The following is a 27,563-nucleotide window of genomic DNA, read 5'->3' as shown; positions in this document are numbered from 1 at the left end:
GGCGGCTCCCCGCGCCCCGCCCACCCGGCCGCTCGCGCCCCGGCGCCCCCGCCCAGCCGCCCGGAACCAGCTGAGCACAGCTGGACCGAGCAGCCGCGGTCGCCAGAGCCACAGAAGCAGGTAAGGGGGCGGGGGGCCGCAGCCTTGGGTATCTGAGGACCTCGGGCGGTCCCTCCTCTCTCTGCCCTCCTGGTCCAAGCAAGCTCGTGCCCGGAGCTCTGCCAGGCCGCTGGGCATCTCTGGAGAAGGATCTTCCAGGGGACCAAGGAGTGTGGGGCAGGAGAAGGGGAGGGCCAGGCCTCCACACACAAGCTCCTTGACCCTTCCTCTTCCCCCCCACCCCCACCCTGGGCCGGGGTCGTCTTTGCATTTGGGGTATCTGACCCTGCATGGGCATGCAGGTGACTGTCCGCTGGGCGGTGGCTCCGTGGAGAATCCTTAACTCCTGGGCAGTAACTTTTGGCTGCTGTCCTCCGGCGGTGAGGAGCCTGCACCTCTGTCCTCTTTCCGGGCTCGGGACTGTTAGAAAGTTCTTCCCTGTACCTGTCTGATATCCGCATGTGTCACCTCTTGGCACTGTCACCACGCTCTGCAGCGTGTCTTCCCCTCCCCGACTTGCAAGGAAATTTCTCTCAGAGTTGACGACGGTGATCGGCACCCCTTCCCCCTGGGCTTCCGTCTCCTCTCAGGTCCACCCTCCCCCAGCCTCTGACAGCCACTTCTCTCCGACTGAGTGCCCTGGCCGTGCAGCGGGGAGCCCCAGGCCTGGGAAGACTGGGGGCTGGGGCGTGGGCGGGCCGGAGACGTTGTCTTTCTTCATAGCTCCTCCACATCCATGCTGCTTATTCAACCCTCACACCCTTGCCAGAGCAAAGAGGAATCTTTAACATATCAGGACTCATTCCTGGCTGTCCTGGGGTTGGAGCATTCTGTGTAGAAGGCGGTGCCACAGGGAGGTGCCTCTGGCTGAGACCTAATCCTGCATGTCCTGTTCTCCCAGGGCCAGATTTCTTTCTTTTTTGGCGGTATCGGATTTGAACTCAGGGCCCCATGCTGCTAGGCAGGCGCTCTACCCCTTGAGCCACTCCACCAGCCCCAGGGCCACATTTCTGAGCAGGGCACCAGGACCTCTCCTCTACTGACCATAACTGGCTGTAGTCTCACCTCATTCCATTCCAAGGGCTGGGAGAAAATTCCTCACTGGCCTTCAGTCACCCGGTGAGACAGAGGCAGGGCACTTTCAGTCTGGGCTGTCTCTTGACTGGTAGGACCCTTTACACTCTTCCTTGGGTATTCTGTTTATTAAGGACCCCCTCCCCGCACACACTTCATGTTCCTTGGGGGATATTAAAGGAAAGAGTTTGGAAGGATGGGAGGGACATTCAGCTTCTTTGAAACTCCATTTTCCTTTCTTGAGCCTCCCTATTTATAAATGCCAAGGAAATTGTAAACAGCTGAGGGAGCTCGGTTTGGCACTTGGGTGAATTTACACAGCAGCAAAGGTTTCCGTGTGAATCCTGCAGGGAAGGGAACTTTATTCCAGAATATTCCATAGTCTTTTTATAATGAACCAGGAGAAGCAGGCGGTTCGTCTGTATGGCATTTCCTTCCTTCCCCCCTTTCTTGTTGAAGCCCTCTTCTGGGGCTGTGCTCTGCACCTTGGCCTGTGAGGGTCACGGGAGCCCCAAGGAGGACAAAACTCTGCCGTCAAGGTGCGTCACAGCCACGGTGGTTGACACAACCATGCCATACAGAGAGTTACTTCAGCCTTACGGGGTGACTAAATCTGTCTGGGTGAGCCAGGCCTCAGAAATGAGTAACAGTTTGCCAGGAGAAAAAATAATCAAGGGAAAAGCTATTCTTGAGAAACAGGAACAACCTGTGCAAAGGCACTGAGGTTTTCCGAGCAATTCGCGTGGCTAGAATGAAGGCAGAGCAAAGGCAGAATGGTGGTGTTGGAACTGTAAACTAAGGGCTTGGACTTTATTTCAGTACGGAGCTGAAAAGGTTTTTGACCAGAGCAGTGATAAGAGCTCTAATCTGGTGGCTGATATAAGGGATGCATTGAAAGGGGATGAACTGGAGGCAGGGAGGCCCTGAGGAGGCCATTGCATGGTCAGCAGGCAGGTCCAAATCAGAGCAGGGCTTGCTGGGATGAATCAGAGTGGCAGGTACCAGAAGCTCAGCTGAAGGTCTCAGACAGACCCTGACATAATTTCATGTCAAAGCAGACAGACTTTTTACTACTGGATACAGCTGTATGTTATTTTCAGTATTGTTATTTTTCTCTTTATTAGTTTTAAGACAAGAAAAATTATTGTGATAGATTCAAAAATAGAGAGTATGCCGGCACTCTCATCCCTCCAAACCCTCCTCTTTCCCCAGAAGTGGCCGCTGTTCGTGGTGGTGTATGCACTTGGTCAAACTGTCAGAAGCAAGACCTGTGGGCTGGAGGCCTTTGTGCTTTCTAGCCTCCAGCTCCAGTGGGTCACCCCCCCGCCCCCGACTCTGTGCGGGCGCTCTGGCTCCTCCGTGACCTATTGCCAGGTTATTGAGGTGACTTCTGGTTGGTCTGTAGTACTTTGCTGGAACATTAGTCTCTGGTTTTCTTCAAGAAAACTTGTGCAACCTATGTCTAAGGCCTCTGAGTGTGTTAACTTGCTGTCGAGAGACCACAGGGGTGACAGCAGTTAGAAGCACTGTCTTAGGAGTGGAGCTACAGTCTTAGTTCTTCCATGTGACCTTGGACAAGTCCTATCTCTCAGTACCTCAGTTTCCTTATCTGTAAAATAGTATAGTAAATAAGCTATGTTTTAATATACCAAGTACTGGAACATTAATTATTTCATTGGCTCCTCATAAGCATTCCTTTGAGGCAGATAGGATTATCCCCTTTTACAGATGAAGAAACTGAGGTTCAGACGTGGAGTGGCTGTAAGTGATGGTGTTGGGTTTCCAAGGTCAGACTACAGAGCCCTAGCTCTTAATTACTGCACTGAATATTCTCCCCAGGTTCCTGTCCAACCCAGACAGTGGAAGAACTGGTGTGGGAGTCCTGCTGTCCGTTGCCAGGAGTGTGGAAATTTGGTATGCACAGCCCCTGAGCTCACCACTGCTGCAAGACCTAGAGGGCCCCCACCCCAAGAGTTATTTATAAACTCATTCTTTTCTTTACCATGGACAGGCCCCCAAAGTGTAGGTCAGCCTCTGGCCATTTCAGAAAATCAAGGCCCTGGACACAGGATTTGCAGGCAAGTTCATTTGGTGAGACGGGAGCTAGCCAAAACTAGTCCCCTCTTTTACCATTTGAGCCCCTGCTCTGGAAATCTGTCTGGTGAAGCCAGGAAAAGTGGGTCCCCCTTTGCTCCCCAGTATTCCCAGAGAAAATGTGGCTGAAGCAAAGAAAAGCAGGTCCCAGGAATTATGCCTTTTGCAGGGGGTGGGAAAGAAAGAGACCAGTATTTAGGCAGCTGAGGGATATTAAGTAAAAATATCTCTTCCCTTTCAGCTCAGTGAGTGTGTGTGTGTCATATTTCAGCCTGATGTGGTTTGTGAAGTCAGAGACCACAGGCAGGCTTAGTTCCTGCTGCTGGCCAGCTTCTCCCCTCCCCCACATCCCTGCTTCCCTGCCTCCCTCCCCTCATGCCCTGCCTGGGACCACATGCCACATCAGCAATTGAAGGATAGGCTAGAGAAAAGCAGTGGGTGTGGTGGGCAAGGCTGGGCAGCTGAAGGCCTGGCCTTGGGGCCTGGCTCTGTTGCTGACAATGTGCAGTGTGACTTGAACCGCACTGTGTGCCTTTCTCTGGGCTCTGGTGTCTATTCCACACCATGGGGTGTTCAGCGTAATGTCAGACTTTCCCAACTGTGATGGGCTTGGAGTCAGACGGTGCTCAGCATGTGAACTTGGGCACCTGTAGATCTGAGAGCACAAAGTGAACCCGAAGTAGTCGTCCATGGAAGTTCAGCTATTGATCTTGACTTTGAACTAAATTGATTGCCCTGTTTTGCAGACAAGAAGTTGAGGCCAGGATTTATTTACGTATACAAGCAATGAAAATAAGGACTACTGTGTATAGGGTGCTAACTGGCTGTGTTTACCTTTTCCTTTCACTGTTTAGTGTAATTTTTTTTTTTGTGTGGCACTGGAGTTTGAACTCAGGGCCTCATGCTTGCTAGGCAGGTGCTCTACCACTTGAGCCAATGGCTCTGTGAAGAAAGAGGTAGTGACTCCTATTTTACAGATGAGGAAATTGAGGTCTAGAGCAGCAAGCTTCCTTGCCCAGAGGTCCCCAGGGGCCATCTGGCCTTTTAGGTTCCCTCTCAGGCCCTTACTTCTCCCTAGTGCCTGGCTTGTTCTTCACAGGGTACCTCTGCACCTCTGGAATTCAATGCTTGTTTTAAGGAATGAGAACAGTGTTGCTTTGTTTTATCTTTTTTCCTGGCTGTGAAACCCTTTCTTCCAAGGGGAATCCATAAAGGAGCTGTGAGAAGGGGTCATACCAATGAGAGTGGATTCTTTGTGCTGAGTTGTTTAAGCAAATAGTCTTGTTACCTTCCAATTTCAACAAATATGTCATCTGGGTCAGGTTTATTTGCCAAGCAAGGAATATATATTCTGTACATGTGAGCCTTCAGGGTGGGGCCTGACTCGGGAGTACCCTGCCATGGTGGCTGTGGCTAGGCTGGGCTCTTGGTGGGTAACTCAGTAAATACAAGTTAAATTTGGGGGAGTGGCATATGTATTTTTGTCTTCCCTTCCTTTCCTCCCTTAAAATAAACGCCTCTGATAGAAAAGTTTGGGAAATAAAAAAAAAGTTGTTTTTTTTTTTTTAAGAACTGTCCATAACTGCTAACCGGAAACAACCATTGCTGACATTGGGTGCAATTTCTTTGTGACATTCTCAGTGCATTTGTTACATACCATGTAATCAGTGTTTTTCTACATTTATAGTTTTTTATTCTGACTTTTATGTTTTCTCGACATTGTAGCACATTTTCTCATGTTATTAAGGACTCCTTTTAAATTTAATTTTTAGAAGAGTTTTCAAAGTATACTACATACCTAAGTAGAAAAGTGCATGTTTATTTCAAATCTTTTACTCCAGTAGGTCAGGGGACTAAAGAGGCAAAATGATACATATAAAATGTATCCTTTTTTTTTTTTTGTGGTGCTGGGGATTGAACTCAAGGCCTGCACATTCAAGGTAAAGTACTCTTACCACTGAATTATACCATAGCCCTACTTTGTGTTGACTGGATTTTTCATCACTATCTATTATTCCATCACCCACGTTTACTTAACAACCCTCTATGATTACTGTTTAGGTTCTTTATAAACAATACTGCAATGAATATCCTAGTGCATAATTTTTTGTGTTCTTCCTCCATTATCAGAAATGGAATTCCTGGATCAAAAGCCACACATTTTACAGCCTTTGCTATATTTTGCCAAACTACTGCTCAGAAAGTTTGTAGCAATCCTTGTTCTTACCAGCCACTCACCAGGCTGGCAGCTTTCTTGAAGGAGCATCTATCTGCAGCTGGTTACCAAAAGTCTAGCTATCCTGTGAGAAGGCACACAGACCATTTTCCTGAAACACCAAGCCTCACTGATTCATTCAGTCACAGATACATTTGCATAGTAAAAGGTAGTTAAGATTCTGACGGGACAGCAGAGAGAATTTGGTTCTTCTGATTTCTGCTTTGCACTTGCCACAAGACTTTGAGCAGATCACCTCTCCATGCTTCAGTTTCCTTGTTTGTGAAGTTAGGATTTCAACACTAGCTTCAAAGATTTTGAAAAGTGCCTCCTGTGGTGCACACGATTGGCAAGTACAAATCCCTCAGGTGCTGGGAGTTTCTGTTCTCTCTTCTGATTCCAGACTGCGGTGGGAGATCGGCAGACAGGGATAGATCCGTTGCCATTCTCTGGACTCAGGGAAGGACTGGCCTTGTGTTGTGGCTTTCTGAGTGTGGGGTCAGGAAGCAGTAGTACAGTTGAGCAGTGTCATTGGGGGCTGGTCTGGGGCCCTGTGCCCCTTTCACCTCCCTTTCCTGCAGAGTATCTGTTTCTCCTGCATGAGAGAGCGGTGGGAACAGCCTGCCTGATCTTTTTTCAGTGGTCTTTTTTAAAGCCCATAGAATTCATGGTTGAATAAAGTTTAGTTTTCATAGATGTAAGGGCTTCCTCTGGGAGCTGTTTAGAATCTCAGACTCTGCCCTTAGGGTTGCCATATTTAGCAAGTAAGAAAATAGGATGCTAGTTAAATTAGAATTTCAGATAAAAAATGAGTGATTGTTTAGCATTACTACCCTCCCTTGCAATATTTGGGACATACTTATCCCCAAAATTTACATTATGTGTCTGAAATTCAAATTTCAGTGGGAATCCAGTATTTTATCTGGCAATCCTACCTACTTTGGGCCTACTTAATCCCAGTTTTCATTTTCACAGGATTCCCATGGGATTCTTACACGAGTTCAAGTGTGAGAAACATTGCCCCAGGGGTCTTGCAATAAAAGCCCAGAGTGAGTCCCTTTTGTAATGAATGCATTTGTAAATGCATTTGTAAAAACACATTGCTCATAAAGAAACTGATTGTTCCCACAGCAATCCTTTGCACATATCTGCACATTCATATATTCATACCCCTGTAGTGTTCAGTGTTGTCAGCTGAAGGGAAAATTCTTGACTTTGGTAAGGAGCCCTGGCTTCTCTCAAGGCCTCAGTCTCCTCACGTGTAAAATGGACTACATCCTGAGCACCCCTCCCAGTGCTCAGGCCAAGCCATCCTCTGCCTCAACACTTGGGACTGATGGGCTAGACTTTGTGTTCCTAGCCCCAGAGACTTGGGTGTGTGAAGGATGATCCCCAGCAGGGAGTGCCTCTCCTGACTGCCTCCTCAGCCCACAAGTTTCCAGACCCAACTTTTACAGCTGGGCCTCAAACCTCTCCTAGCTTCACTCCTCACTTCATGGGCAGGAAGAGCAAGTGCATTTATTTCAAAAGGACTCATTTAAATCAGAGTTTTAGTTATTATTAAACCTACATCCTGGGAGGAGCGGGGAGCTTGGTCGTTGTCATACTCCCGTTTGTCTTGGCTGGTGGTCTTGGGTAAGTCCTTTCCCTTACTCTCTAACCCATCTCTGTAACCTGGTTTCCCCACACCCTCCACTCTGTGAAATGGGAGTGGCACCATCTCCTGTTCCCCCTAGTCTACTTTCTCATCTGTCTGGGTCAGATTTCAAGTGGAGGTTTTGGTCTGTCCATTGCACATCTGGAGTGGATTGCTGTATAAGGTCATCTGTGCAGGTGTGAGGTCAGGCACTTAACCCTATAACACCAGGAAAGATGTCTTTAGACCCCTTCTCTCTTCTGGCGAAAGGTTTTGTCAGCCATGTTGCAGTTGGGTGTAAAAGATGCTCCAGAGCATCTCAGACTTACTGTGCACTAAGGCCACCTGGGATCTGGTTCAAGTGCAGCTGCTGGTTCCTTAGGGCTGGGCTGGGGCTGGGCCTGACCTTTGCATTTCTAATGGGCCCTCACTGATGCTGATGTTGCTGGTGCAGGGATTACTCTTTGAGGTGTGATCACACTTTAAGAAGTAAAGGATTTAAGAGTTAGGTCTCTTGTGAAGGAAAAAAGAGCCAGTAATAGAAACCAGCTCTTTCTCCTTCCTTCCTTCCTTCCTTCCTCTCTCCCTCCCTTTCTCCCTCTCTCCTTCCCTCCCTTCTTTTCCAGTTCTGGGGATAGAACCCAGGGACTTATGCATGCTAGATAAGTGTCCCTGACTGTGCTACACCCCTGTCCCGGAACCCAGATCTCTTAGTCTTACTCTTAACGTTCCTTTTACCCATGATATTTGCCTCTCTGGGCAATACTGGGTCAGACTGACTAGTTGGTCTGCAGCTATGAGTTTCTAGACTGTGAGCAATCCTTGAAATAGTTTACTGCCTGGTTGTGGTAAGAGGTAGGGTGGCTCTTCTTTAGGAGAGAGTGACTCAGTAGGAAGCCATCTGAAGGGAGAGAAAACAGCTGAAGGGCCTAGCATGTGGCTTAGATAAACATTTCCACCGGAAGACTTTATACTTAAGATCATAAGCATTATTCTCTTCAAATCTAAGATGCAAACTTTAGCCCCGAGAGACACCAGTCTATTTTTGTGTGCACCTAAGCTAAGAATGGTTTTTATATTTTTAAAGGGTTGTTAAAAAAAAAAAAAAAAACCCAACCCAACAAGCAAACAAACAAGGACAAATATGTAACCAAAAGAACAGGTGGCCTGCAAAACAACCAACAATGTGCTCTATGTCCAAATAATGTGCTGTGTGTCCCTTTACAGAAGTGTGGTGACCTCTGAGCTAGGGCAACCAAACCTTGGAGTTTTTCTCTAGTGAGCAAGAGGCCTAACCTTATAGCTTAGAAGAGCAAGATGCAGTGGACGCAGTCTGGCTGGATGGGAAGTCTCCAGACATCTTAGCTGTGTGACCTTTAGCACCTCTCTGAGCCTGTGCCTTTGCTTTGCAAAATGAGCACTTGATTTTGGCTGGCAGAGTTACTGTGAGGCAATGCCTATAGACTCTGATACTTGGTAGCACAGAAAATGATGAAGTGTCATTATTGGGGGTGGCCATTTGAATCATTATGGCATCTACTAGACACCGAGTCTGAAATTCCTCCCAGTATTAGGAAGTGGTGTTGTAGGATGAAACAAAGACTCTGCTCCAGCCTCCCCCACACCTGCAAGGCAGAAAGCTTAACCACAGATGGGGTCCTATGGCAACCTGCACACTCACTAGCAGCAAGCTCTCTACCCAAAGGCTGACTCTTCTGCTGTGGAAGCCCTGACTCTTGGAAGGTGCCTTCTTCCCTAGCCTCTGAGATGTAATTCAGCAGACAGGAACTGAGTAAGCATCCCAGGCTGGGATCATGAGGGCTGCAATGAAACCTTTCTCTCTCTGGCTCCCTTGGGAGCATGTAGGCGGTGCACTAGAGTCAGTGGTTTGCAGACCTTGTTTTTAAGTTGCTCAGTCTTAAGGTCCAAAATGGAAAACAGATGAACTTGGATTTAGCTGGGGCTCATTGAGCCAACTTTAAAAACCAGGGCTTCTTGTATGCTGATGTTGGGAAGAGCACAATGCATTTCTTGCCCATAGATGGCAGCATCTGTACTATTAGCAGGCTCTGTGGGAAAGTGCCTGTGTGCACATGTGTTATGCACGTGTGCGAACCTGTGATTTACTAATTTCTTCCTTTGGCAAATCTGGAGCCCTCAGCTTGAGGCAAGGCTCTGGGACATACAGGAGCAGATCTTAGTCTACTGTCAAAGACTGACATGGAAATACACCATAACAGTACAGTATGACCCAAGACCTGGGAGCAATGGGGGAAACTGTTTACAGTGTGTACAAAGATTACACGGAAGACTCATGGGACAGAGAGCAGTTGGGTCTGGCTGGAGCCTGGCTCGGTGAAGGTGGAAGACAGGAGCTGGTGAGAGCTGAGGCTCAAGGGGTTGATGAGGGCAGATCATGAAGAACAGACATTGAAAATTTGTTAAGGATCATGGGTGTTGTTGGAGGCTATGGGGAGTCATGGCAGAGTCCAAGCAACGGAGAGATGTGGTTCAGGTCTGCCTAGGAGGTTGCATCGTGGGGATAGATATCAGAAGGACCAGTTAGGGAGCTACCACACAGGGTGAGAGGTGACAGTGCATGGACCAAGATGTTGGCTGTTGGGGGTGGAGAGAGAGGTGGACTCCGAACATGTTTGGAGGTTGAACTGGCAGGATTGGTTGGAGGCGAGAGTGAAACATGTGTCAGGGGATTTGAGGAGGTGACACCTGGCATCTGGTTTGGTCCCTTATGTGGATGACTTAGATGGGGGAGCATAGTGAGGATGCAGTTTGCACTTGGAAATGTGTGCAATTCCTCAAGTGAGCAGGAGAGTGTAATTGGGGTGCTGGACTTGAAAGGTTCTTCCTCATACAGAGTTAACAGAGTGTGGAATGTCATTCGTCATTTGCAGGAATGACAAAACCCAACTCTGCTTTGACCTACTCCCTGGAACCAGGAAGTTTCTGCTGTACTCTATAACAGAGGCCCACAGGAAAAAAAGAAAAGAAAAAAAAAAAAAGAAGGAAGGAAGAAAGGAAGAAAGAAAGAAAGAAAGACCTACAGAGGTGCCATTGAACACAGGGGCCCGGATAAATGCCTCATGTCTGACATCTCCAGTTTTGCTACCATGACCCCAGTCCCACTGCTCTGTACCTGTGTCACTCACAATGCAGGAATCACCAGCAATGTCTGGGTCATTTACTGCCAGCCTGAGAACAAGGCTTGTTTGTGTCTTAATCCCAAGAACCAGTGGGGCCCACTGCAGTTGGGGCGGTGGACTGTCCCCGTGGCTTGGAGAAGCTGGTTTGGGCAGGGAAATCGTCCAGTGTGGGCAGGAGCCAGCCTTCCCCATGAATAGATGGCTGGGTTCTGGGTAGTGATGAAGGGTGATGCTCTCTGAGTGTCCCTGAAAGGTGGGGACTGAGCTGTAAAACCCACCATGGAGTTGATGTAGGATGGTCCTTCACTTGCAAGTACAGGATGAAAAAGATAGAGTCTATAGGAAAAAGACTCAGGACTTGATTAATGATCACAGTAACTACGTGCGCTGTGCAAAGCCCTTGACATTTTCTATCTCCTTTAATCCTTGTACACGTTACGAAGTAAGTTCTAAGATTATTCCCCTTAAACAGAGAAGTAAACCTCTCGACTCAAAGAAGTGATATAATGATACAGGTTACACATATAGGTGAGTAAGGGGCTTGTTTGTTTAACTCCAGGGTTCTGAACCACAACTCTGAGGTAGGCTGAATCCAGATGTGCAAGAGGGCTGCCTCAAATGCTAAAAAAATTTTAGGCTGGGTTAACAGAAGCATGATATCTAGAATGATGGAGGTGAGAGTCCTGCTTGCCCTGCTGTCAGCAGAACTTGCCTGAATGTCTAATTCTGGGCTGTGTGCTGTCAGTAGGGTCCGTCTGGAGCATACCATGGAAGGAGATGAAGGATGGAGGAAAGGGATGCATGATTTGAGGGGGCAAGGATCACTGTGTTCAAATCTCCAAGGAACCATTGGGAAATGGGAATGCCCAGTTCTGGGTGACCCTGAGGGCTGGCACCTTCGTAGGAAGAGAGTGCCCCATGGCTGGCCATTTGCAAGTAGGGTGAAATATCAAGTGAGGATTTGACTGGATGGCTTTAACCCTGACGCTGGGATTCTTGGGCCCTTTTATAGGTGCTGCTGATTTCCTTTGTCCAGTGCTTCAGCTGTGGCCACAGCACCTTCCCACGGAGCACCCTTCTCCCTGTCGAGTCCTGTAAGGTAGGGGGAGCAACACAGACACCTGTCACCTCCTAAACCCAGCCTGGGCCTCCGGGTTGGAAGCAGTGACTGGTGATCAGGGTGACTCAAGGGGAGTCCAGGGCTTCTCATAAGGCCCAGAGTGCGTGTCTGTCTGTTACCTTATTCACTCCTCTCTCACCCCTGAGAGGGAGGCCAGGAGTAGGTGGTCCTGTGGGGTAGAGGCAAGGACTGGGCCAGGCCACCTGACCCCCTCCCTGACTGTGCTGCTTGCTCTTTGTGTGACTTTAGAAAAGTTTCTGAGAGCTCCTCTGTAGCAGGGTAGATTCTAGTGAGGAGGAGGGGCGGGAATTCCCTGCAGGCTGTGAAGAGAATAGCAAGGCCGGGTGTGGCAGCCAGGTCCCCTGCTTGCTGGGCTTGTTGACCTTAGGAGGAGCACCTGAGAAGTGTTAGTCATGGGACCTGGATGAGTCACCCACACCTGGCTGCCTGGCAGGGCGGGGGCCCACCTGACTATCAGATTCCCAGGTGAGCTTCTGAAGTAGGCTGGGAGGTTGGCACAGGGTGCAGTCTTAGGCTGGAAGCCAGGACACCCACTTCTCTTCCCAGCTTGGGCCTCAGTTTCTCCATTTGTAAGATGGTTGCATTTGCCTCCCTCCCCACTCTGCCCAAAACAGAAGTGAATTTGTAAGTGTGCAAAGAGCCTGGAAAGCCTTCCCCTCCCCCAGTGCTCATGACATCACTGTTGGCTGCCAAAAGGAGAACGTATACAGAGTTTACCATCTCTCTGCGGCCAGCTGGCTTCCAGGTGGTGGCGCAAGTCAACCACATTCAGACCTGTTCCTCTTTCCCAAAGCTTAGACGACAGCCCTTTTGATGGTCTCTAGGGAATTTTGTCCTCAAAGCCAGTGGTTCCTGGAAGGCCCATTGGGCCCAGAGAGGGGTATGGTCCCACTTCAGTCACTGCTGGAGGCCTTTGTCTCAGTTCCGCTGCTCCTCTCCTGCTTTTGACAACTCCAACAGCCAAGTTGCTTCAAAGCAATCTGTCAGTAAGATGTGTTCTGCTCTGCATGCTTTTGGTGTTGGTGACACAGGGGCTTTGTCTCTTGTCTGCTCCACTTCTGCAGACCCGCAAGGCTTCAGGCTGAGAGCCCATCTTCCTAGAGCTCTGCCTGTCCGCTCCCTGTACTCCACTGCCTCCCAGAGCGTACCCACCTCATACCTGCTTCGAGGGACTTGGGTTCAAACAAGCCGAATCTTCAGGTTCCTTGTCCCCTGTCTCATGTGTGTGGAACCTTCTTCTAGAACTCCCTCCTCTTCTCCTGGGAGGCTGCACTGTCTGCTTTCTCTACCTTTCTGACCTTCTAAGGGCCCTGTTTTTCTGCCTCAAATGTCACCGGGATTCTGATCAACTTCTTGTTCTGAATTTCATAAATAGGTTTACCCATTCATCCACTTATTCATTCATTCATGGGTTCTTTTAACAGATATTTAGGCCCTGAGCTGAGAATCAGCAAAGCACAGGACTTCTGTCCTACCTGAACCTTACAGTAGAGTGTTATTCATACCACAGTTTCGTTCTTTCTTTAGCTGTGAAGGAAATAATGAATTATGGAAGCAGGCAGGGGGAGGAGGGGGTCTTGTCTGGATAGATGAGAGAAGACTCCACGAGTAGCTGAGCTCTGAAGAGGGAGTGGGCTCGGGGATGATCAGGGAAGGAAGGATTGCCCTGGAACAGGGAACAGTCAGACGAGAGGACCAGGAATGACTAGATCATGCTGCCCTTGAGTTTGGGTTTTATGCCAGGCCACTGAGAACCAATGGTAGTCTTAATGTGAGAGAGACTTGCCCAGAATTTGTTAGCAGAAAGACATGGATCCCAGGATTGGCTCAATGAGCCCTGAGGATGTAATTTTTCAGTTTTTCCACACTGGGGTGTCCTGACACCTTGCCTTGTATGGGGCTTGGCATCAGGAAGTCCTAGCAAATGTGTACTTTCTCAGAATTCTCTTGGCTCTTTGCATTTTTTCAATTACCCCACCAAACCCTCCCTGACTTCTACCCTGGAGAGGGAGGTGAACTGTACCTCCCACCCTCCCTAAATCTGGGAGGGAGCTAGTGATGGCTCTTTGTCCTTGTGAGATAAGCACTGGACTGAGGAGAGAGAGCTGGGTGTTCTAGGCAAGAGGGCTGTGTGTACAAGGGCTTGGCCACCTGGAGGAGCCCTCTGAGCTTGGGGACTAGTGAGCAGTGTGTGGGGGGCTGCTGAGATGGGGAGTGGCAGGAGATGATGGGGAGAGCAAGGTTAGGAGAGGCCTTGAATGCCAAGCCTCCATTTTCTGGGTGCTAGGGAGCCATGGGTGGGTCTTGAGCTGAGGAGTGAATTGATTGATGGGATTTCAGAAAAGTCTGTGTCAGGCAGAGAGGAGGATGGAGGCAACGCTGGAAACTGGTGGAAGAGAATGAATGTCACTGGTAAAGCCCTGTTACTCCCCCTCACTACATGCACAGAAAATCCTCCATGCCCCTCTTTGTTCCTTGCCCTTGCTCAGCTCTGCCCTCACTGCTGGCTGGCCTGAGTTACCTAGACTGCAGCACTGGGTGTAGTTAGGCCCTAGGTTCCTGAGGCTAGCAGGCTTGCAGCATCCTCTGGCCCAACTTGCTGTGTGCCCATTGACATCCAGGGCCCACAATTCATCTCAGCCTCAGTTTCCTCCTCTGTGATGTGGGGATGACGGGAAGTAAAGTCCCTCCCGTGTGCCTGGTCATGGAGCAGCTGGTTCATCTTTATTTTTGTGCTGGCTGTTTATGGCCCTGCCTATGTTGTAAGCTGTCCCCCGGGGAGTTCTTCTCTCTGGCTACAAACTTGTAATGTGAGCTAAAAACATGGTGTCCCCAGCAGCTGTCACGGAGGCCTCTCATGGGATACTGAGGTTGAAAATGCCTTTAGCACTGGTGTCTGGCTCAGGGCCAGGCACAGGGGGCTGGACCAGGCCTTATTTGTCTCTACTCCCAGCACTCAGCACAAAATGGGCTTATGCCAGCTGGTTGGGTTCTCAAAAGTACTGAACAAAAAAGCTGAATTAAAAAAGTATTGTAGACCTTTGGGCATCATCCCACCAGCATCTTCATTTGATGGCTGAAGAATCTCTGGCCCAGAGAGGGATAGTGGCTCATCCAAGGTCACTTCAGAGGCAGACTTTGTACCTGTTCATTTCTTCCTGGCTTAAATACTTGTTGCAATTTTAACTTCCCAGTAACTAGCCTGGTGGTACACACCTATAATCTCAGCAATTGGGAGACTGAGGCAGGAGGATTTTGAGTTCCAGGGTAGGCTGGGCTACATAGTGAGACCCTGTCTCAAGCAGTCAAGAGTCAGGATATAGCTCAGTGGTCAAGTGTATGCCTAGCATGCATAAGGACCTGGGTTCTATCTCCAGCAGGCTTAATTAATTAATTAATTAAATGAAAATTCCCAAGTTAATGGTGGTGGGCAATGAAATGTGCTCTTAAGGGGCAAGGGCTATTGCCAGACAGGATACTCTGAGAGCATCCTGCTTAGCAGGTCCTGAGGGTGCACATCCAACCTCCTTTGTTCACATTTAAGAAAACTGAGGCCCACAAAGAGGCAACTCCTGGCCCAGGGTTATGAGAGGGTGGGAAGCAGAAAAGGGGCCCAGGCTCAGCTCCAATATCAGCCAGAGGCAGGTAGGGCCTTTTCCCCAAATCTACCACCTCATACTAAAGAAAGTGAAGCAGAGAAGGAGCAGTGGTTTCCTGGGGAAGTTTTGTTTCTAACTGCATTGGGGAGAAGGACCATTTCTGGATCTGTGTGTGCTGTGATGCCTGTGAAGTTGGGCCTGGCAAAGTTATTTCAGACTAAGCTACAGGGTCCTATTTATAGGCTGATGTGATTAGGACAGCCTGTTTCAGGAGGCTGCCTTCCCTTGCCCAGCCCAGCCATGGCAGAGGAGGAAGCCCTTGGGCAATTGTGACCTATGGGTGAGTAGCAAGGGACCTCGGGTGTTCCCCAAAGCTACTCAGAGGAAGGGGCCAGAGGGGGAAGCTCCACTCCTGACTTCCATTTCAGCCACCAGCCAGTCCCTCTGCAGAGATGAAACCCATCCTGATCTCTCTGCTTAACCCTCCACCCCCAGCTGCCTCAACACCAGGCTAGGACAGCAGCAGTCAGGGCCTTCTTCCCCACCTGACAGCAGTCTCAAGCCCAGCCACACCTCTCCAAACTGCTCATCTCCCTCTGGGGTCACACCTCCCAGCCTTTGCTTCCCAGTTCCTCCACCTGACTTGCTGGTTCCATGTCTACAAAAACAAAGTTCATCCTTCAAGGCTTGGTCCCCTTTTGTGGCTCCAGGAGGCTGTGGGCTCCCTTCTTTGTGCTTCCACTGCCCACAGCTATTTAAGCAATGACCCATTTTCCTGTGTGTGCAACCCACTGGGCTGAAAAGTCCTAAGGCAAAGCCTGACACCATGGAAGAAAGGAAGGGGGATAGCACTGGTAACTGAGCCCCTGCCGTCTCCACTTACCTTGCATGTCACTCTGTGCAGTTGCTACTTTTAAAGGTGTGAGGAAGGAAGCCTCCAGCTTCAGCCTCACTTTTCCCATCTATAAAATGGGATGATGCTAGCCAGGGGTTTGGGGGTGGATTCTACAAGGCAGTGCTTATAAAGTAACTGCCATGATGCCTAGTCCAAATAGGAGCTTCTGTGTGCAGTAGGGGGTATTGTTTACAGGCAGGGAAACTGAGGCTCTGGGTGGGGGATGCTCCTTACATAGGGTCAAGCACAAGTCAGTGGCCAAGAGGAAAGAGCAGGTCTGCAGAGTCCTGACTTCCCACTCCACCCTGCATCTCCCTCTCTTCCTCTCCACCCCCTGGGCCTATCCTGTTCCCCAGATCAGGGGTGCTTTGTGTGGAGATTGTTTTTCCAAGCTTCCTCTGTGGTGCAACAAGATGACTCAGAACCCTGAGTCATGGAGGTGGAGAGCAGGGGAGGAGGAGGGAGGGAGAGGGGTGGGAAAAGAGAGAAGGGAAAGGAAGGAGGCTGGTTTTACTCCACTGTTCCATCAACCAGGCCTGATGAGTTCCTTCTCCTGCTTGGCCTCAGTTTCCCCAAGTAGGAAAGGAAGGCTATACTGAGCGGTTCCCATTGATGGCTGACCTTCAGAATCAGGTGTCCAGCCCCTCCCAGGCCTACAGACCAGGAGCTGGAAGTGGGGCCTGGGAATCTTACTTTCTCTGAGTGCCCTAAGTGATTTTGCTGCACATCTGCTCTGCAGAGGTGTTGTGAAGCCAGCTCTGCTGTTAGTGCTTCAGGCTGGGCTCCTGTTAGAGCTCACTTCTCTTGCCCAGTGTTTTGGAGAATCGTGTATGGGAGGGTCACGAGCTTTTTTTTTTTTTTTTTTTAAACAGCATTCTTTAAAAAATTTACATAATTTAGTGCGGTAAATTTACATACAATTGCATACATAAAATCCACCCATTTTCATGAGCTAGTAAATTTACAGTTACGCAACCATCTTTTTTGTTCATTTACGAGTTTTTGTTTTTTTTCTTGAGACAGAGCTCACTAAACAGTGTAGGCTGGCCTTGAACTTGCTATCTTTCTTCAGTCTTCTGAATGCTGGGATTACAGGTGAGAAGCACCAGCTTCAGTTTAGGCAATCATTTTCACAATCAAATTTGAGAACGTTTTTTGTTTGGTGGTACTGGAATTTGAACTCAGGGCCTCAGGCTTGCTAGGCAGGTACTCGACCTACCACTCAAGGCACTCGCCAGCTGAGAACATTTTCATCACTTGAAAAGATCCCCTGTGCCCACTTGCAGTCAGTCTCCTCACTTGCTGTATTCAGCCATTAATTTGCTTTCTGTCTCTTTGAATGACCAGATCCCTGTTCCTCTCCCAGCATCAACTCTGGCCCTGTGACCTCACACAAATTATTGCACTGCTCTGAGTCTCAGATTTCTCCTTGGTACATGAGGGGATAATCACATACCCTCCTTGCAGGTTGTCGTTTGAATTTCTCCAATGTGCCTCATGCACAGTAGAAGCTGGGGACACGGGAGCCTGGTGCATAGCACACAGGACAATTGTCACAGCCCTAGTCAACATTTTAAAGCACTCTGTGCCAGGCCCTTGGCTAAGCACCTTCAATGCATGATCTACTTTAATCCCCATGACAACCCTGTTAGGGGAGTGTTAATATTTCATTTTCGAGTTGAAGAGGCTGAGGCACTAAGACGGAGCTGGGGGCATTTTTGCAAGGTCACATAGGTGATAGTGGGCTAGGAGGCTGTCCCTGAGCATGCCCTCCTTAACCATTGTATTGTGTTACCTCTGCCCCCTTCAACTGTGAATCATGGAGCTAGGGAGCCAGTTTATGGACTCAGAACAAGGTTTGTGGTGCATACTGCCAAGGGCTAGGACCCAGTACAATGGACACAGGATTGGAAAGACGGTGCACAGAAGAGTATGTCATACAACAGACATGACATGTGCATGAAGCATGATCCAAAGCAAAAGTGACATGGATGCAACTATAGGTAGACATCCAGGAAAAGGCATGAGGAACACCAGGTCTGGAATGTGGCCTAGTTACACGGTATATGTGACACTATTGGGCATGATCCCAGTGTATATGCTATAGAGACATGGTCCCAAGAGTGTGGGGATTTGAGATGAGACAGTGGGCTCCTGGGCCACAGTGAGGCCCTTTTCTGACTGGACTCCTCCATCATGTCAGTGCCTGGGGCCCCAGAGCAGGAGCCAATTTTCTCCTCCTCACAAAGAGCTGCCTGTTTTTCCCTCCTCTTCTCTGGATGCCAAAGAGTGGGAGTGTCCCAGAGGAGCGATGGGGCCTGGAGTACTCCCCACTACCTTGTTAGCTCAGACTCAGGTCAAGGTGTGGGGCCAATTGTATGCACATATGAATAATAAAAGAAAAAAAAAAAAGGTGTGGGGCCAAGTCCATGGCCCAGGGAGGACCTGCCAGGCCCCTAGGTCCCCTGTCTCAGAGCCAGCCCACCAGCATTGGCTGGAGCCAGAGCCCGGTAATTTTCCTTTCCTCAGTCTTCCCTCTGCTTTCCTCCCTGGCTGCCACTGCTGGCTCTGAACATGTCTGCATTCCTGGCCGAGGGGAGGCGAGCCTGCACTGCTTTTGAGCTTGTAGAAGCAGATGGGCAACAGCTGGCGCCAGAGCAGCTAGAGGGGTAGGAGAGGAGGCCGCGGTTTGCAGATGAACATTTCTTGAGCGCTTCTGGCACCTGGAACTCACTACCTCATTTTTATTTCATCTTTGTAAGAGCCCAGAAGTCTGAGAAGACAGAGGCTCATCATGGCAAAGAACTTGTCCAGGTCACACAGGGAATCAGAGCCAAGGTCTCCTGGAGGCAGGAAGTTGAGGTCATATAGAGGCAAGGTTAAATGCATGGAGGATGTTGGTGGTGCTCATTGGGCAGTGAAGACTGAAAGGCATGTGGGCACCATGCTCTAGAGGGTCAAGATTAGGACCCCTGATTCTGTGTGTCTGCAGGGGGGACATGGAAGGATCTTGAGCAGTCCTCACATTAGATCTCCAGACTTGTTCATCCTGTGTATCTGCTACTTTGTATCCTTTAACCTTGGCCTCCTATTGGAGCTTTTCTGTGATGAATTGTTACGGGTATCAAGTTGTAGCAAGTCCGCGAGATACTCTGCAGTTCTATGCCCCAGGACAGGGAACGTCAGAGAGGTTGAATCCCTTGCCTAGCATCACACAGCTAGTGAGTGTCAGGGGCAGAGATCCAGAGCACTTTTTCTTTTGATGAGGCAGAACAAACAGCCCAGGTTGAGAGAGGAGAGGAGAAGGTGTCGTAAGGAGATACTTGCAGGGGTATATAGCAAGGCTGGCACTTTAGGTATGGACTAAGAGGCCCTTTCCTGAAATGCTTTTCCATCCCTGGAACCAGAAACCACCCCAAACTTCTGGACTTTGAGTGCAACCCTCTAGCTCTCCCTTGCTTTGGGTGCAAAGACACAAGTAGGGGTAAAGGATGGGTATGTGAGCCAGCAGGCTGAAGGAATGTAGGGGCTGGACATGTTGACATCTTTGTATGTCAAGCTGAGTACCTGCTAAGGGCCCGTTCAATCCTACCAGAAGACCACAGTATAGGAGTCACCACCCTATTTACAGAGAAGGAATTTCGGGTGTTTCAGAAGAAGCCACGTGTTCAAGACTCCTGGAGCTTGGGATCTGGGCTCTTTGCAGGTTCTCCCCTGGACATGACCTGGTATTTCCTTGGTCAGAAGGCCACTTATCCTTCATCCTGTTGGTCATTTTGGTATCTTGAGCCCAGAGACTTGGTGTGTACTCCTGGATTCCCTTGTCTCTCACCTCCTTCCCACAGTCGCCCCCTTTGTCCTTCTCAGGGAGCTCTGCCTGCAGGATGCAGACCACTGTGCAGACCACAGGCTCATGCTGCCGCCACAGCCCAGTATGGAGGAAATTTTGACTGTCGTCCGTGTGAGGCTTGAGGGCAGAGAAGGGCTTCATTTGGAGCCCGCAGCAGGAGGATATGGCACCATCATCTGATGGCCTGCACCACTGTCCCCACTAGGATGGTGACTGGCCCGAGTTGCTCCCACCAGCCTTGGTGGAGCCTGGAGAGGGATGAACTTGATCCCCAGCTGTATAGACTGTGTTTACCCTTTTCTGTTTCTTTCTGTATCCTTGAGCTGTAGGGCCTGAAGGGTCCTAGACCTGGTCTGGTTCACTTGTCACCTGTGTTCTCTTGACTGGGTCACAACTGGGCTCCTCATTATCTCTCAGGAAAAGGAAGGGAGGCAGCATTTTTTCCAATTGTTTTTATTGTGATAAAATAATATAACATGGGACTGGCAGAGTGTCTCAAGTGGCAGAGTGCCTGCCTAGCAAGTGCAAGGCCCTGAGTTTGAGTGCCAGAACCACACACACATACACATAAACACACACACACAATAATATAACACGAAGCTTACCATCTTAACAATTTTAATCATACAGTTCTGTGGTATTAAAAACATTTGTTGTTTTTTACATCCATCATCACCGTTCATCTCTAGAACTCTTAATTTTGCAGAACTGAAATTATGACCCCTTTAAACAGTGTCTCCACCTTGCCCTTCCCCCAATCCCTGGCAATGACTGACTGTGCATCTGACTTCTCTAGGTACCTTGTGGAAGTAAAATCCTGCAGTATTTGTCTTTTTTTTTGTGATTGGCTTACTTCACTTAACATAATGTCCTCAAGGGTCATCCAGGTGGCAGAATGTCCTTTCTTTTTTAAGGTTGAGTAATATTCTGTTGTACGGATATACATGTGGCTTATGTATCCATTCTTTGATGGACACTTGGTTGCTCCCTTGTTTCAGTTATTGTGAAATAATGCTGCTACAACATGGTCATGCAGGTCTTGCTTTTGGAAACCAGCATTTTTGAACATCTCTTTTATAAAAATCAGATCTGTTCACATTTGTAGTCTCATTTAATCCTCTCCTCTCAGCTAGCAGTTAAGAAAGGCTTTTTTTTTTTCAGTACCGGTGTTTGAACTCAGGCCTATACCTTGAACCACTCCACCAACCCTTTTTTGTGATGGGTTTTTTCAGCATAGGGTCTCACAAACTATTTGCCTGGGCTGCTTTGAGATGTGATCCTTCTGATCTCTGCCTGCTGAGTAGCTAGGATTACAGGTGTGAGCCACCAGCACCTGGCAAGAAATGCATTTTTTTTAAAGGCATTTTATAGACAGGAAATTGAGATTCTGAGAGATAGAAAATGTCTCAGCTAATAATAATAGTGGTTCTCTCTCTGTTTTTGTTTTGTTTTTTGAGACAGTGTTGCTGTGTATCTCAGACTTGTAGCTCAGGCTGTCCTTGAACTCAAGATCCTTCTGGCTCCACCTCCCAAGCACTGGGATTACAGGCATAGGCCACCAACCCAGTTAATAGCATCTCTCTTCTCGTGTGCTTAATCTGCACCAAGCCCTGTGCTAAGCCCCAAATGTATTTTTCCTTGCTAAATTCTGACAACAAGCATAGGAAGACGGTATTAGAATCTCCACTTACCAATGAGGAAAACAAGGCTCAGGGAGCCAAGGTGACTGGCTCAAAGCCATTCAGCTGGTTAAGTGGTGGATCAGTGATCTAGAGCCAGGCTTTTCCAGTGGGAGCCCTTCCTTGAATCACATGCACAGCCACTCCCTTTGTTTTTCTCCCTCTTGGAAAGTTTTTTCTCTGTGGAACTCCTCTGGTGGCTTCTCCTGCTTATTCTGGCTCTGACTGAGCTGTCATAGACCCTGCCTTCCTTCCCCAGCAGATCTGCAGACAGGCTGTATCCCCCCAAGTCTTCTACTGGTTCTGTAGTCACAGTGTCCACGTCTGGGCTTCTTTGTTCTGCTGTTGCTGATTTGTGTTTGTGCCTGGGCGCCCCCTGTGTGGGCCACGGGAGGCTGGGGGCAGTTAGAGGGCTAGGACACATTCATTTGCAGCCCCAAGTCTCCCAGGCCCAGCTCCTTCTCCAGGACAGGGGAGACTGGACTGCTGCAGTGGGTCCTGGCAGCAAGAGCCCTGGGCTCACCATGGCCAAATCTTCCAGCTTCCAGGGCACAGGGTCAGGAAGTGGTGGGGCCAGGCCTCCTCCAAATGTCCTGCCCTGGCTCGCAGCACTAGGTGGGGTTGGCTCCGGAAGCTGGGAGTGGGCCAGTGGCTTCAGTCCCTTGGATAGTTGTCCTCCTGGAGGTGGCTTCAGCCAAGCCCTACTGGCCATCTTCCCGATAGCTGTCCACACCCAGGATGGACTTGGCCAAGGTGGAGGCCCAGCTGGCCCTGTCAGGAGACCCTGTCACTTAGAAACCCAGGCTTTGGCTTTGGCCTGATTGTTCAGAGACCTGAGTTCTAGGTCTGCTCTGTGGGAACTGGCTCTGAGGCCCTAAAACATCACCCTCTCCTTGGTGTCGTCATCTACAAAGAGAAAAGGGACTAATGGCCATTTCTGCATCACATTCCAACAGGCTTGGTCCCCCTACCCCCAACAGTTCTGCAATGAGACACCACTGTTCCTATTTACCCACAAGTAACCTGAGTTTCAGAGAGGGAAAGAACTTACTCCAAGTCACACAGCCCAGCTCTGAGCTGCAATCTTACTGTGAGATCTGTAGCCTTGCTCCTGTACCACCGTGCTGCCCTCCCTCAGTGAGTGTGCACATTCTGTGAAAAGAAAGCAGACTGTTCAGGAAGATGGTGCTCATTTTGGGAGTGCTCCTACCGTGTGTCATGGCTTCAGTACTCCCTGAGCTCTGTACCATTCTTGCCATTTTATAGATGAGGAAACTGAGGCTTTGATCGCAGGAGCAGACTCCACCAGATGCTAAAGTCTGTGTTCTTTCAAATCTACAGGGCTTGTCAGAACGTGTTCAGGCCCTGTCCTGTTTCACTGGATTTCATAACTAGCTTCTCTGTTTACTGGCCATTGTCCCTGCTGGAAAAGACATAGGCCAGAGGGGCAGGTGCTCCCAGGAGGACCAGAGAGTAGCAGTAAAAGCAAACAGGCTCAAGAGAGTTTCTCAGGAATGGCTGGCTGCCTGGGGAATGGAGAACAACAGTGTTTGGGGTGAGGGAAAAGAACAGGGTGGTGTCTTACAGGCCCAGCCAAAGTCTTTTGTATATTGTAGCTGGGGGCGGAGGGTGAGGCTACCTCCTCTGGTGTCTGGTAACTGCCCAAGGAGGCCTATGGAGATTCAGAGACCAAGTCGATCACGAAGAGAAGAAGAGCCTGGAGCTGGTTGTGGGGATCCTGGGCCCAACCATAGGGGAGGCAGGGGGCACAGAGGGACATGGGCTATACCACCCCATCTTGTGGTAGGTGCTGAGTAGCTGCCTGCTGTGTGTGTGTGGCACTGGGCAGGATCTAGGAACAGATAAGATCAGAGGTCAAGGGGTCCCCTAGGTGCAGTGAAGAGCAGGGACCAAAATGTGTTCATGGAGCAAGTTGGTGGTGAGCCAGGCTGTCGCCAAGTCAGAGAAACCATGCCATATTTCAGTGCCATGTGGCACAGAGTGGAGGTGTCACAGTCCATCTGCATTCAGTGACCGTGGCCCGGGATCATCCTAGACATGCCTTTGTCCTGGGCACTGACACCAGGTGTCTGGAGGGCTTTTGTGGGGCCTCCTCCTGCCTGGTCTGGGAGGTGTGGTGACAATAGCAGTCCCAGAGACTCCTTGCTGCTCATGTGGTATGGACCTGACTGGTTTAGCAACCACAACCCTTAGCCCACATAGGTCTTTGCTGCTCCCCATCCAGGCCAGGTGATGCCAGGGTTCCTTCCTGATCTCCCCAGACACAGCTTGGGCTCTGGAGCCGGCCACACCTGTGTTTGAATCTCAGCAATGTATTCTGCTGGCAGACTGACCTACAGCAAGTGACTGTCCTCTCTGAGTCTCAGTTTCCCCAGCTGGACCTGGAGGTGAGGTGGCATGCTGCTATCACTGACTGCAAGCCTCCTTCTTCAAGTCAGGGGCCCTGGGCTATCTGATTCAGAAGGACCTATAGAGGTGACTTGGTCCAGTTTGCAGATGGGGATCCTGAAGTTCAAAGACACTGGAACAAGTAAGACAGTGTAGCCCCTCCGTAGTCTACACTTGTTGATGCCCTGTAAGAGGGGGCTTCCAGGCTCTGGGATCCCAGAGGGATGGGCCCAGGGCTTGGTCACCAGCTCTCTGGTGCCTAGGACCCAGGGTACATGGCAGGCAAAGCTATAGGGCCTTTGTGATGTTTAATGTGGGGCCAGGGGCCCTGGGCTGGTGTCACTGACCCCAAGTCCTAGCGTCCCTCTGTTAATCACTAACTGGGTGAGTCCAGCTGCACTCCTGTGGAGGGGGCTGCTCAGCTGTCAGCTGCTGGCTCAGGGTCCCTCTGGGGACTGGGAGGACAAGGACATTTCCTTTTCCTATTCTTGGAATTTCTAAATTGTCTAATGAGCACGTATCACTTTAAGTATATTTTTTAAAGTATTGTTTCTAGATTGGTGTTCTACAAAAAAGAAAACTATTGGATATATACTTTAAAGTTTCAACTCCTACAGCAATGCTTTAAAATGCTTTTTTTAAGCAAGTATTTTGAGGTATAACTTACATACCATAACAAATTCACTCACTATAAATGTACAGTTCTATGGTTTTTGGTAGATTGAATTGGTTGTGTGATCCTCACCATAATCCAGTATTAGGACATTTTCATCACCCAGAAAAGTTCCCTCGTGTTAACTGCAGTGATCTGGACATCTCTTCTAGCTTCAGGCAGCCACAGCCCTGTCCAAGAGTGAAATCTCCCCCTGCCTCCCTCCCAAGCAGACTGCCTTAGCAGTTAAATGTTTTCTGACTTCTTAAGGGTACAGGCAAAAAATGCACCCTTATGAAAAGGAGAGGAGCCACACAATAGTCATTGTTGCACAGTTTGCTTTTTGCACCCAGAGCTCTCTGTGCTTACTAAGTGCCTACTATGTGCCAGACACAATCGGATCTAGCACATTCTTTTTTTCATAGCTGCATAGTGGTCCATTGTATGGCAGCTCCATAATTTATTTACCCAGGACATTTGGGTCCTGTCCAGTTTTCTCCAAACAATGCTTCAGTGAACATCCTTGCACGTGTATGTCGCATTGTGTGTTTTGAATTCATACAATCAGATTGTTATCCAGAGAGGTGAAATGGGCTTATGCTTCCATCAAGAGCATATGAACAGTGGGGTTGTCAATCATCCTCCTACTAGCTGGGAGGAGGGCAGAGCTCTCTTGAGTTTAGGCCAGGGCAACCCACTGCAGGCTCTGCAGGCCTAAGGGTGGACTCACCCAGCCATGGAGCCCTGGGAACACAGGCATCCATCCCTCTGGTGCTCCCACAGACATCCAATAAAATTCATACTCTTCAGTGTGGCACACAAAAGCCTCTGGGGCACCTACCTTCCCTTTAGCCTCATCTTCTCCCATTCCCTGTTTTAGGCTAGACCCTTGTCTTTCACTGATCATGGCCTGTTTGTCTGTCCTTTGCCCATACTGTTCCCTCCCCTGGGGTGCCTTTTCTTCTTAATCTCCACTCTCCCTGGCCTTCAAGGCCCAGGTTCCAAGTCCCCTCCTCCATGAAACTTCCTATAACCCTCTGGTCTGAGTCTGTGATCTCTGTCTTCATTCTGTGTTCCCTTAGCCTTTGCTCTGACCCCCATTCTCCTTTAAGTGCAAGGAAGTTGCTGGTGGAAGAGGGCAAACTTCAGCCCTGTTAGATAAGAAGCCATCTAACCAGACTTCCAGGAAAAGCTGGGATGGGTGACCATTTTACCCAGGTGCAGGTCAGGCTGTTTTCACAGGACTGATCTATCCCTCGGTAACTGCTATACCATGTCGCAGTGAAGGGGATCAAGGCATGGAAAAAACAAATGACACTCAGGAATCCAACCCGGCTCTCCAACTTCCCAGGAATGAGCCTGGGAGTGGGAGACAACTCAGATCCTGTCTTGCCCAGGAGTGGGTAGAGAGGACCTCAAACCAACAACAAGCTCACGAAACTACAAGGGCTGGTTATTTGCAGAGGTGAACCCTAAGTGGTCAGCTACAGGAGGTAGATAGAAGCCTTGCCCCTGGGAAGAGGCAAACAGGTTCAAGAGGGAACAACTTTGTTCAACAAAGTGACTTCAGGTTTTGATCAAAATAAAGCTTTAAAAAAAGTGTTATTAAAAGAAAGAAAGGCTGTTTTGGGTGAACTAGAACTAGCAGCCAGGAGGTGAATTCTGCTCCCCCCTCTCTGAGGTGCACTCTGTCCGGGTGCCAGTTCTGCCAGACTGGGTACTGCCTGATCCTAACAATGCTGTTTATTAGCTGTGTGCAAGTTATTTAACCCCTCTGCACTCAGTTTTCCTCTGTCTAAAATGGACTGTCCATAGTACTCACTCTGAAAAGGATGTTCTGATGTGCTGTTCAGTGGAAAGCATCACAAAATGTTTCGTGTTACTTATTTTGCTGGGGGTGTTAGGTGCAGAGAGAAGAGGTGGCTTGTGGGAATCACAAAGGAGAAGGACACTGAGCTGGGCTCTCCAAGTTTTCTTTTGGGCACCCATTTAGCTCTACTGAGTTAGCATCTGCTGTATGTCAGACCCTGTGCTGGGTCTCCGCCAGGGAACTGGGGTCCACGAAGCGACCGCACCCAGACGAGTCGGTCCTGGTGGGAACCCAGACGTCTCCAGATCCGGGACAGATCCCCGCCTCCCCGGCGAGTCCGCGGGCCCGGCCCTGTCCCGCGCCCTCCCTGCGGGGCGGTCCGGGCTTGGGCGGGATGGGCGGGCGGCTACTTAAGGTCGGCGACCCGGGGCCCCAGGCTGCCGTTCGGGGTCCTACGCTGCTGTCGCCGCCATGGCTCCGCACTGCTCCGCGCTGCTGAGCGCGCTGCTCCTGGCTCTGTGCGCGCTGTCGCCGCCGGCTAGCGCGGCCACTGCGTCGCGGGGGGCGGCCCCTGCGCGGGCGCCCCAGGGGCGGGTGACCGAGGCGCGGGTGAGTGTCCGGGGGACCCCGGGGCTCCCGGAGTAACTCTCTATTGTAAGTTCTTGCAGATACAGCGCTAGGAAAAGGGGAGTAATTCAGGTGTAGAATGGAAAAACTGTTTTGTTGCTTTGTAAGTATTTCCTGCTGCTTTGGGGCTTTCGCGGGTGAGGGTGGGAGCCTTGGGGCCATGGCTGTTTCCCCTCCCTACAGGCTAACCTTACCTTGGCCGGACTTTTCCCTTAGCCCCCCTTCTGGTCTCTTACCCGTCTCTGCCTCCTGATTTCTCCATTTCCTTGCCTAATTTCTCCTCCTGACAGCCTTATTTCTCGCCTTGCCTCTTCTGATTTCTTCTATTTCAGATACATCTTCATTCCATGTCTTTCCTTTCTCGTAGGGTCTCACTGTTGTCTCTTTATGGACATCACTATTTTTCATTTTTCCTTGTCTGCTGTCTTCTTTGCCCTGTTTCTCTTCCTCTCAGCTGTTTTCTCTTTGTGTTATTCCTCCTTCTCCCCAAGTTCTTCTCTCCATCTGGTCTCTCTGGCTTCTCCCATCTGATTTTTGCTCCCACCAGATCTCTGTTCCGGCCTGAGGTGATCTGCGCCTGCTGGTTTCCACCCTCTGGCTCCAGCCTAACTCCCTCAGCTCC

The 27,563-nt window shown here is 49.6% G+C and overlaps 1 protein-coding gene across 6 annotated transcripts in view; it reads left to right on the top strand.

The window, feature by feature from the left end:
- Gsn (gelsolin) overlaps positions 1-27,563 on the top strand; it is a 54,090-nt gene continuing 26,527 nt past the window's right edge. Inside the window, exons 1-3 of one of the 6 annotated variants that reach the window (XM_020173103.2) lie at positions 79-120; positions 3,013-3,087; positions 11,292-11,378. Coding sequence is in view for 2 of the 6 variants with exons in the window: in XM_020173097.2 (XP_020028686.1) it covers positions 26,786-26,923 (138 nt within the window). In the remaining 4 variants the exon portion in view is untranslated. Of the gene's footprint in view, positions 121-3,012; positions 3,088-11,291; positions 11,379-15,269; positions 15,360-26,764; positions 26,924-26,973; positions 27,045-27,563 lie in introns of those variants that run through there. The other 5 variants (XM_020173104.2, XM_020173100.2, XM_020173099.2 and 2 more) reach the window with 5 other exon arrangements.

This window comes from Castor canadensis, chromosome 13, assembly GCF_047511655.1.
Source record: "Castor canadensis chromosome 13, mCasCan1.hap1v2, whole genome shotgun sequence".
NCBI lineage: Eukaryota > Metazoa > Chordata > Mammalia > Rodentia > Castoridae > Castor > Castor canadensis.
Note: the sequence above shows the minus strand (reverse complement) of the source record. Positions and strands in the feature narration are given on the sequence as shown.